The sequence below is a fragment of the Limulus polyphemus genome, unplaced genomic scaffold (genome assembly GCF_000517525.1).
Source record: "Limulus polyphemus unplaced genomic scaffold, Limulus_polyphemus-2.1.2 Scaffold3522, whole genome shotgun sequence".
Taxonomy (NCBI): domain Eukaryota; kingdom Metazoa; phylum Arthropoda; class Merostomata; order Xiphosura; family Limulidae; genus Limulus; species Limulus polyphemus.
Window position 1 is genome coordinate 70,264 of NW_013669132.1, and position 12,421 is coordinate 82,684.

General features: G+C 30.7%; 1 protein-coding gene across 1 annotated transcript in view; it reads right to left on the reverse strand.

Moving 5' to 3' along the window:
- Positions 1-12,421, reverse strand: part of LOC106469515 (serine--pyruvate aminotransferase, mitochondrial-like) — a 35,362-nt gene that overhangs the window by 1,830 nt on the left and 21,111 nt on the right. Inside the window, exons 6-8 of the mRNA XM_022398052.1 lie at positions 2,611-2,792; positions 1,424-1,506; positions 135-1,163 (exon numbers count right to left, since the gene is read on the reverse strand). Coding sequence (XP_022253760.1) covers positions 1,004-1,163; positions 1,424-1,506; positions 2,611-2,792 — 425 coding nt within the window. The 3' untranslated portion in view covers positions 135-1,003. The remainder of the gene's footprint in view (positions 1-134; positions 1,164-1,423; positions 1,507-2,610; positions 2,793-12,421) is intronic.

A 12,421-nucleotide genomic window follows, 5' to 3' on the forward strand; every position in this document is an offset into this window, starting at 1 on the left:
GATAAACACATTTAGATTGAATGGTAACTTATAATCAGTCACAAGAACGTCGAATCTGAATCACTTGAAAAAAAACACGGGGGTGCTTAACTTTTTTCCAGGTGTATACATAGTACTTTCTCAACAGCTACAACCTACAAATGTAGCCATAAACATCATGTTTATAAAATACACAGTACTTTCTTAACAGTTACAACCTATAAATGTAACAGTGAAATTATGTTTATCCAGTACACAGCACTGTCTCATGTACTTTAATACCTAAGTTTTCATCAACAAAATTACTCCCCCACTGAAAATAATCAAAACTTTGATCAGGATCAAACTTCCAACAAGTGGAGTAGACAATTGTTTCCAACCTCAGAAATGATCGATTCTGAAACATGTAACAACTTACCTTTGTTTTTTCTTAAGAATCAAAATATACAAATTCTGATGGAATCACTGCATAACAGTCAACATCTTTCCTTTCAGTAGAATATTATTTTAATAAAGAAGTAACATGAAACAACAAGCATATATATCATTAAAAATTACCATAAATATTACTCTAAATGCAGCCCTCCATCGTTTCAAGCAGGTATCACAGTGAAAAACAGAATTATCCAACACTAAATTAGCCTCAACTGCATATTTAAAGTGATATATATGCTACACAAAATGTGTCTTACTATGTGTTAGTGTTTTCATTTTTATAATATATCAATAAAACCATTATTCTAGAAAAGAGATACAATTGAACAATGTATCACGATAACAATAACTGTAGTGTTGTTATTGTTAGTTATTTCAAAATCTTTCCTATTTGCTATATTCATGACTGTATCATGACAGTGATAGTCCTATTGTTAATTTTGGTTATTTCAAAACCGTACCTATTTACCTTATTAGTCAACAGTGTATCATGATAGTGACTGTAGTGTAGCAATAGTTGGTTGATGCTAGTTACATTTCTTGTATCAGTATATATATGTTTTTATATATCGTAAAAGCTACTTTCACTTTATAACTTGCTTGAAGGAAATCCAGTCTCAGCTAAAGCTTGCTTTAAAGTGGTCAACACAAAACTGACATTCTGTGGCTTACAGTTATTTCCCATCAAACCAATTCTCCAGACCTTGCCAGCTGTAGGCCCAAGTCCACCAGCTATTTCTAAGCTATACCTAAAAAAAACATAGACTTATATTACTTGAAACTGGTCTTTTCACATATTTAACAAAAAATTTACTAAAAATCCTTCTATTCTAAGCCTTTACATAAAAAACTTCTGATATCTTCAATTCTTGTTTAGTATTTTGTATACATTTGTAATATTTAAAATAAATTTATCAAAACCATCAACAACTCTACAGTTTTTCAATATAATGTCATGTAAACTTAAGCCTAAAAAAAATTCCGAGGAGAGTTAAAAGAAAAAACTTACTCTTTCATACAAAAATCTGTCACCTTCTTTCCACTAATATGAGATGGAATTTTTACAGTTGTCACAGTTGGCAATCTATTCTCCTGAAAATATAACAAAATATTTCATACAGAATGATATGAGCAAAATAGGCCTAAAAATCACAGTACACATATAAACACAAAACTCAAATAAATGGAAAAGTTTAAATTCTGTGATTACTATTATTATATGTTTTATAAATATATAAATATATATATCTAGGTGTCATTTATATTTTTTGCTAATTCAAAGTATTCCTCATAGTTTTCCCCATACAAACCACAGTGAATTCAACTAGCTACTCAACAATGGCCACAGCTAGCTCGCATACTAATTACCATAATATTAATATTTTCATTAGGTCAAACTGATAGAGTTTAATCACAATGTTGAGAACTATTATTAACCTGTATGTATACTAACATGCCCTTGATATAGGCTTAAGCTAAAATACTCGACGCTTAAAAAGTTTAACCTAATTTTCACAGAATTAGGGATTAATGGCTCAGCTTTGATGCTACATGACCAATTAATAATTAATGGTACAAGTCATTCATCATAAAAAAATTGGGAAGTCTCTTAAAATCTTATTAATACAGCAAAGCAATAATGTTAAATGTGCTAATCAAAGGGCCACCAACTGGTTGATGGACTATGATAGCCTCATTAGAATGATCAATTACATTGGAAAAAGTTCAAAAATTGTATTTTTACTCTTGAAGCCAATTACTCCCAAACCTTACTGATCATTAATGAGTTTCTAGAAAATGTTCAAAAATTGTATTTTTCCTCTTGAAGGCAATTACTCCCAAACCTTACTGATCATTAATGAGTTTCTAGAAAATGTTCAAAAATTGTATTTTTACTCTTGAAGCCAATTACTCCCAAACCTTACTGATCATTAATGAGTTTCTAGAAAATGTTCAAAAATTGTATTTTTACTCTTGAAGCCAATTACTCCCAAACCTTACTGATCATTAATGAGTTTCTAAAAAATGTTCAAAACAAAATAATTTTAATGTTCTTGAACACATGCAAAAAACAAACAAAAAACACTCATTATATGTCTGAACAATATTTTGCATTTGGGTGTATAATTTAAAATTTAACGTTGCACATATATTATTTAAATAATCTACAGCCCCCCTCCCAAAAAAAAACACAACCTTTTTCTTGACAAGTAACTCCAATCCTAAGTTTTCTAATCCTTCATACAACAATTCGGCACATTGTTGGTGACGTTGCCAACAGTGTTCTAGTCCTTCTTCTACTATCTGAGCTAGAGCTTCTCGTAAAGTATATAATCCAGTGATAGGGGCTGTGTGGTGGTATCTAAAGTTAAACATTTATAACAGTTATGATGGAATAGTATTCACAAAGAAAACTGTAATTTCTTATACTCAGTTATTACAACTACAAACAAAAAAAAGGGAAATTTTTTTGAAAGTATTATATCAATTTCACTTTTTTTCCCTTTTCAATTCTTCCTAATGAAATAAAAAGATAAAATTGAAGTTCTAGGACTATGTTATTATAGTCAACATTGCACTAATAAATCAGAGAAAGATAGGGTGAAACATTAAACACTGACTACCTAATGTACACGATAGCACAAGATAAAAACCAACCAAAACTCTCAATATTTAAATAAAATAACAAAGTGGTGTATCATGCATAAAATGCTTAGATAATAATACAGTTTCTGGACCAACATGTATTGAAATTAACGTTTTATGTTGTGATGATTTGCTTAAAAAACAGAGAACAAAATATGTTTTCCATAACAGAAAACTAAGTTTAAAGCAAAAATAAAGAAAATTAATAAAATAGGTTATATATCAAATTATGGTAAGAGAATTGTAAGATCGACTGAAAATAAAATTCCACTCAGTAAAGTTTGGACTAAGTGTCTTATCTTGAGACTAAGAACACTGTTCAACTCAGTGGCATATGGTCCTATGAGTATATTACATACAACAAATTACAGAGGCAAACATTTAGCATGATAAGGAAATTAAACCTGAAAACAATTCCAAAAATCAACTTGTCATTGTTATGTTAACGTTTCACATGTTGTATTGGGAGAATGTATAGTTGTTTGAGTAAACTTTACATACGCTACCCATTCTGAAAGTATAGTTTGTTTGTAATTGTAATTAAGCACAAAGCTACACAATGGGCTATCTGTGCTGTGCCCACCATGGGTATCGAAACCCGGTTTCTAGCGTTGGAAGTCCGCAGACATACTGCTGTGCCACTGGGGGGCGAAAGTATAGTAATCCAGTTTCTTCAGATTGGATCACTTGCTGATAGTTTTAGTTTTGATTTTTGTTTTTCTATAAATGTCAGCCAATTTTGTCTTTTGTTGTTGACACCAAGTGTCTGACTGAAAGATAGGTTATCATCAGAGCCATTGACATATTGGAAACCAGAAAAACACAGACAGATTAAATTGCACTTCATTTTGTGGTATCCTTGTTCAAAATGAGAATGATATGTGTTCATTACCAAACAACTGACCTGTACACTAAACAGCCTCAACAAAGACACAAACGGTGAAATATGGTACAGACAGACAGAAAGTTTCTTCCCATTTTTTTCAGAATAAAAAAAGAACTGCATTTTCAACTTGGTATAAATATTTGTTATATGCATATGTATGTAAACATTTTCATGTACCCCTCATGTGATAAAAGGTTAGCAGACATGGCTGATGTAGTGTGGCCAACATTTTGCTTAATTCACAGGTTCTTAGAAACACTTCTGCAAAAATAATGGGAAATTTAAATAATAAAATAGTTAAAATAGGAAGCTATGAATCAAAAACACACTAAAAAGTAGGTAATGTTTCTCTTGAAATTAAATATAATTGGGCGACAATTTACAGTGATAAAAACAGTGAATTTTTATATTGGTATCGTAAACTTATCTGTGGATGATTTTTGCATCAATAGATTATGAATAGATAAATTTCTATGTTAGTGAAATAAAGGTATTCTTTTAACCTAATATTAATTTCTCTAGCAGGTTCAGCTGCATACAAGCCCATGCCATCTTTAGTATATCAGTTTTATAAATAGAATCTGTATAAATACATGTTGGATATTTATTGAAAAGCAGTGTAATACTTTGTGAGCTGGCTTAAAAGTAGAATGTACACACTAAATATTTATACTGTTTAGTTTCTCTGAATATTTTTTTTATGGTATTGAGGTTTAAGATACACAGGGAATACAGCAATAAATCAGTTTAGTTTAGCTTGAAATCAGAATTATTTTGTTTTGACACATGATGTAATTAATTATTTTATCAACTAAATGTTCAGGAAAACCATTATCTCATACGAAACAAAATTTAAAGTGGTTAATTTCATTCTTGAGGTATTCATTACCATTACAAATAATGGCAATAAGAAATGAGGAGACAAACACTAAAGTGTATCTTAGCACTTCTTTGGATATGACAAATAACTTCAAAGCTTACAAAGCTCTTGTTCTTTTGGGTCGTGCTCAGAAGTTAACTAAGTATTTATTATTATTAGTAAATTCATTCATATAAAACAAGTAACTGTGAAAAACCAGAAGATCTAAAAGAGTACTGTTGTAATTTATTATTGTCAAAGAACACACCACTAGGGACTGTTATATGTAACTTTACACAACTTACAGAATTAAATATTTTAACACAATAAACAGGGTTATCATCTATTTTTGATATAGGTTGCAAGTTTTATACACAACAAAAGGTTGTATGACATTAATTATCTTATTCATTTGCATAAAAATATATAATAATTTTCTTTTAATAACATCTGACAACACTAACATGCCAGATGTTTCTTGTGTGTGTGTGTGTGTGTGCAGAGCTGACCCAAGGCAGTTTCAAATGGCTCGCAAAAAATTTTAGGAATGCAAAATTTATAAAAATTTAGAAAATATACTAACAAGCAAAGAGAAAAGGGATATTTGTAGTGAGTTTGTGTGCGGAACATAAGTTAATATTATATCAATTACTATAAAATTTACCTTGTATTCTGTTTTTAAAATAGTATTAGAAATGTTAGTAGTTACTTCAGACTACAGTCCTACAGAAAAAGGTCTTCAAACAAGGACATTGCAATTTCATGATAGACAATAAAATGTTGAATCATTATTTAGAAAATGATATTTGACTTACCCTATCATCAAATATAATGAATTAGATAATTATCACCAGACAAAATGACACAGCAGAGTGACTAACCAACATTACATTAAAATATACTACTAATTTACATAGCTAAACAGCATGGTTTGTTCCCACAGGCAAGTTATGAGTTTAAACTAAAGGTGGATGGTACTATATTAAGGATTGTGTGCTTGTTTACCACAATCTACTCATACAACTAGACAACTTCCTCCTTAATCATATCAATTCTCTGGAAGGTACTATGAAGTTGGCATCAGCCCTGATCCGATCCATTACAATGTTGTTCCATGCTAATCGTGTATTGGCCTTGTACAAAGTTTCCTTGTATTCTGTTATTCATACATTGACAGAGTATTTTACAGTTGCATGTCTACCATGCCTCCTTTCTTGAAAATGAATTGTCAACTTTACTGATTCTATCAATAGTATTGTAAGAAATTTTCCAATATGTTAAGGAAATATAATTTTAAAAAATTATTTCAATACCGAAACTTCTTGAGAACCTATTAACTAGACTCATCATTTTTACTTTTAGCTATGCAGCTAATATCAGTGTATAAGATATAGAGCTATTACTGACAGATATTGTTATCATTGCATTTAGTGAGATAGAAGAAATAGACTCAAATAGCAAACTTCATGTGTAATAACAAAAAGAACTCCGATATAAAATTGCTGAAACAATTATTCACCACAGTTACTTAATTAAATGTATAATGTATTTTCCTCCAGGTGAAGATTACAACTGATGAAAGTTCCTCTTTCATATAGATGAGTAAAATTAAGGAAAAGCCTTACCTTTCTGGATTGCAATTATGTGGCCCCATTTTATATATGTTGAAAATTCCATCAACAGCTCTGCTGTAAAAACATGTTTCATTGATATTAAAGATTGTGTGCTTGCATACCACAATCTACTCATACAACTAGACAACTTCCTTCTTAATCATATCAATTCTCTTGAAATTAAGATTCTGAAAAATCTTGATTTCTTTCCTTGCAAAAAACATTAAGTTATGTTATCTGTCAGCTTCTCAATGTTGAATTAAACATAAATATTTAACAAAGTTTCTTTGGGGAGGTCCAGCTATCCCGTATTTTGAACCTCTGTAATAAAGTACTGAGAAATCCTCCATGTACTTGCATTCAACATGAACTTATCATTCAGACTCCGGTTGATTTTGAATAATGTTGATGAATTTGGAATTACAGTCTTTATAGAAACACCAGTTATCTTGACGTAGTGTTTTCCTCTACTACAGTTATAAGTCATCATATCCTTACATTGGTGTTCATTTGTTTTTACTGTCCGTACATGTGGTACAGAAGTCATGTACCTATGATTGTGCACGTAAGTATGATTTTTGCCAGACATTTGTTTTTACTGTCCGTACATGTGGTACAGAAGTCATGTACCTATGATTGTGCACGGAAGTATGATTTTTGTCATGACATTTGTTTTTTACTGTCCATACATGTGGTATAGAAATCATGTACCTATGATTGTGCACGTAAGTATGATTTTTGTCATGACATTTGTTTTTTACTGTCCGTACATGTGGTACAGAAATCATATACCTGTGATTGTGCACGTAAGTATGATTTTTGGCATTACATTTGCATGAAATAATGTGTGGGTGAAGTTGTTCACTCTTCTAATGTTAATGTTACATTGAAATATATTCACTGGTTAGAAGACAGATTTTAACAAGTACTTTTTTCAAGCTGCATTGAATCATCTGTAATCTTCAATGTAGTATTGATCAGTGGTGAAAGACCAGTTTTAGCTCTTATTTAATGGCCTTTACAACAACTTAATTATTTAATCATTAAATAATTTTTGATTATATTATTACTACTATTGCCAGTTTAGTTTAGTGGTATTTTTAATTTTGTATTTTAATATTTTTTTTTATAATTTGTATTTATTTTATATTTCTCTGTATGTGTGTGTGCGTGTATATGCATATATATATTAGTTATTATATCTAGGCTCAGTATTTTTAGAACTAATGTTCTTTAGTCATAGTAAAAATATAATAGATAACCTAAAAGTATTTCTTACTATGTTTCACCGTATAAAAGTGAAAAATTAAACCCAAAACACGAGTTTACAGATACTGTAAGATGCTTGTTTAAAGTTTTAAATCTTCTAAGTAAAATTCTATTTCAGTATATATATATATATATAATCAATCATGCTGTATTAAAGAGGGCACAGATGCCAAGCTATTACTAGAGTTACGCTATGATTTTAAAAATTGCATATATTGAAAACACACGAATCCTTTTGAAAAATACATATGACAGCATGTAACGTTCTATACAGTAACTTTAACTCAAACTATTCTAAAACTAATATTTTGTAACATTACAATATTTCTTTAGTGTAATCCACAAAAAGAAATATTCCAATCAATTTAATTTCTGCACAGTTCCCAGGAGTCTCAACTGTAAAGAATACAGTTAATGATTTTTTTTGCCCAACCTAAAGTATAGGTTTATATTTGCTAGGAAACTATCATTCCTGAAGAATACAATTATCCATGTCTTGTTTTTCACATGATTTTATTACTATAGGATTCAATACTGCCCTTTTATCATGTCACATTTGGTGGCCTGAACAATTACTAGTGAAGTACATATTTGAAAATACCTATAGACAGTGTTTAAATGTGATTGGTAAAGAGTGGATTACAAACTATTTAGATTACTGTGCAGTAACTAAATTGGTTTGGGCAATCTTTTATAGTTTCATAAGAAAGTGATTAGAAAGAACTCCTGCAGGGATGAACAATGGAATCTTATGCCAAGTTTATAAGACATAGGAACAAACCAAAGATCTTGAAATTTATCTGTTTAAAAGCTACAGAGATTTTCTTATCTATGACAGGTAAGTTCAGTTAGGTTTAATGAGTATTGTGCATACAGCATTTAACTAAAACAAAAAAAGAGAACACTGTATATGCTAAATGCACAGATCTTCTACTATTGTGAACATCTCTTATTTTTCTTGTGTGAAATATGTAGGTTTTTTCCATAAGTGATATCCCTGCATTGTTTAGGATAATTTGAGGCCAAAGAAAGACTTCTTCACACAAATTCTAAGCATGAAAGAAATTAATAAAAATTACACACTTCTTCAATTCTAAAGGAGAACATACAATTTCTACTTCTCTAAACACCTTATTCAGACATTTTTATATACTAAAAGTTAGATGTCACACAGTTTTAACAGTAAATGCCTCTCTTCCCGTTAATTCCGGTTGCAGAAGGTTCTTTCCTGCTTCTACAGTTGGGTTTGAGAGATTTTGTCTGCTTCGTAATACCTCATCCAGCTGGCTTATTCAGACTTGTCTGTGTGAGGTTGTTGTCTCCACAATTTTTTTCACATCAAATTCATCACATTCTGCTCCTATGGTTACGCGAATGCTGCTTGTTCTCATTGTAATTCTGGATACAGAATGACTCTGTTCTGTATTTATGGTTGAGTGAATTATGATTTTGTAATACCGTTAATGGGATGTCCATGCTCTGCTGCTATTGTTGGCGAATGCTGCTTGTTCTCCTTGTAATTCTGGATTCAGAATGACTCTGCCCTGTATTTATGGTTGAGTGAGTTATGATTTTGTATGTAATACTGGTTACACCTTTCCATCTTCTTATGGTAGAGTTGAGGCAATGCTAAGACCCCATAATTCCAGGTTCAGTTTGTCATACTTCTTGCTCCCACGGTGGTTTTGGGAGTTGTCCAGTTAGGGCTGCTGCTCACTAATTCTTTGTAATTCCAGTTGCTTGATATACTACACTCTGTTTACTTATGGTTGGGGTTGTTGGGTATTGATAACACGGTCAACATGCCCTAGCCACTTGTTGTTATTACTTACCATTGTTATATTATAGTCTAAAATGAACTCTTCCTAATGACTATACACATGTGTATGTAACATCTACGTGTAGGCTATAAAGCTTAAACAAATCTGTTGAAGGTGGGTGTGGCACCTGTCAGGGGTTGAAAAAAATTATTACTTGTTTCAGTTGCATTCATTCAGAGAACTTTAAACTGTAGAGTCAAAAAGTTATGTAAGCATCTTATAGTCTAGACATACATCTACACAACTGCCATTGTATTATTGAAGATATAGTGCCAAAGTAGGGAATTTTCATAGCTCGTTGGTCACGTAACAATACATCTGAAATTTTAACTAGTTTTTTAAAGATTTACTTTGAAATAAAGGACATAAATCTTAGATAACATAAAACTTCAAATCATAACTTATAATCTTAATTTCATTTACATACATTGATAGTAAAGATGTTTATTTAAATTTTGAATGTAACACAGTGGCTTGCTCAGGAAAGCATTTAAAGGGGCACCAGTTGTGAAAGGTTTAATACTCTTATAGGGTCAGACCAATGAACTGACCCTGTACTACTTATCAAATTCTGAGAAGATTAATGGAACTATTCATTAAGTTCGGATTTGGCTAAATTATTTTAGTAGTTTTTAACAACAAAAAAAAAGATTCAGAATAACAGTAGTATTCTCAAAAATTGATCATAATTTTTTCATCACTCTGCAATTAAAGTCAGTTATGTAAAATATTTTTCTTAATTTTCTGTAATATGTAATAATTTTAAAAATAGTTGATTAATACATAAATTTAAGGACAATATAAGTATCTTCCAAAAAGTCTTCTTCACAGTATTGGTTTGGTAAAAGAGAGGTATGTTTATATGTATATACATATTGAAAATACACTTATGTAGTTCCCCAACAACAGTTTACCTTAAATCTGTTTGATTGATAGTGTTATTACATAATAGGAAGTTCATCACTTGTTTCTCATATTGTCGACAGGCTTTCAAAAGATGAAGAGTTACAGAGATGGAAGTACATGATGATCTTTCTTCTAACCAATACTCTAGCATGTTTAGGGACTGCTATAGCTTTAAATGTTGATGATCATAAACGGGTATGTAGCCAGATAGGATATACTAAATTTACATGTGACTACTTTTATGCATAGTATTGCTTTAAGTTATATTTTAAGTGTTATAATTTAATTGTTTTCTAGAGGGAGCTGCTAATATGATTGTGCTAGATCTAGAACTTTCATGGAATTTGGAGATTCTAGAGTAAATTATAAATACGAGTAGTCAGTGCATGTGTGAAGATTCACTGAAAATTCATTCCAGTGTTTGTAGTGAGTGTTATAGCATCTATTAAGTTAAATGATGGATTAGCAAAGAAGCTCTTTAAGTAAGTTTATTTCTAACTTTAAGTTAGGTGTACCATTATTTTTGGAATTTCTATTAAAATGTTGTTTGGTACCTTAGGCCTACAACTTGTGTCAAAGTGAACTTAGCCTGTAGCAAACATTATATAAAGAATAAATCAATTTGTTGGTATTATTTTTAACAAATCATTCAAAACAATCACCTCAATTATAGAACACTTTACAACAGTATTTTTATCAAAAACATTTTATGTTAATACAGTTGATCTTTAAATGGCTTCAGTGCAACTGTTTAGCATCTTGCTCTCTCTTTTGAACAGTGTTTGAATTCTTTCACCTTTAATCTTTGTTTCTTGTGGTTCCCCATTTCTCTGAGCTTTATTATAATTTTTTTACTGTTAATCATTTACTTGGAACACACACATCTACACAACACGTATTACATTTTTCATGGTCTTGAATGGCTTTCTTCTTCTTTGCACATGTACATTGTTTTTCTTTTTCACTTTCTCAGTTTTAGAATGTGTTTCAGATACCTTTCCACATTCTTTCAGGTTTTGCTGTAGATTATAGAATTGGTAAAATATTTAGCTGTTATTTATCTTTTCACCACATCATGTAGTAATACTATGAGAATTAAACACCAAAAATCATGGTAAGCTGTAGATGTAATTTTTTTTTCCTTTACATTCCTCTTGCAGGGGTATGGAATTTTTGAAAAAAAACTTCTCGCCTAAAAAACAAGAAGTTATGGTTCCCCTTAAATGTCCAACTGCCCCTTTCCATTCCATAAAACAGTGAACACAATAAGTACAATTCTGTTGGCAGATTAATTTTGTCAAGAATAACATATACCACATTTTGTGCTCTAAGTTAATTTATTTTATGGTTTTCAACATTTAGACGATTGGATTTTACAGTGCAGCATGTAGAATACCCTGTTCACAAACTGATAAAGAAGTCATAGTTTACATTAATGCTGTTATGAACTAAATTTATGTTTAATATATACATATATTTATTTATAAAACAGTTAAGAGTTTTTTGTAATTTTTATTATGCTACATATTTTACCTAGAGTTGGTAGTCAAACTTTACTGGGCTACTGCTGTAATTAAAAACAACATAATAATAACATTGGATTAATTTAGAATATGTTTGTTGCTGCGTGACTGAGGGTTTGTGAATTAAAGTGATATATATGTACTTGTGTATATAGTTTTGACTAGAGGTTTAGAAGGATAGGTTTTTAAATGTTCAGTTTTCAGAAAATTGTGTGGCTCCCTATAAATGGAATGAGCAATGTGTCAGGGGTAAAAAAATAAAATATATATATATTGTTATGACAGTGGGGGTCACGTGATGCTAGTAACACGTCATATTCTCGAGCATTCACGTCCCTTCCTGAAGTCTCGAGAGGTTGCTAGATATGTGGTAGTCTTGTATATATAAGCCGCCAAGAAGCGATGTCGACAATGTAATGTAGTGTGTAATTGACAGTTGAGTCGAGCACGTGAGACGTTCGTTGTGCATTATAGCGTTTGTTATA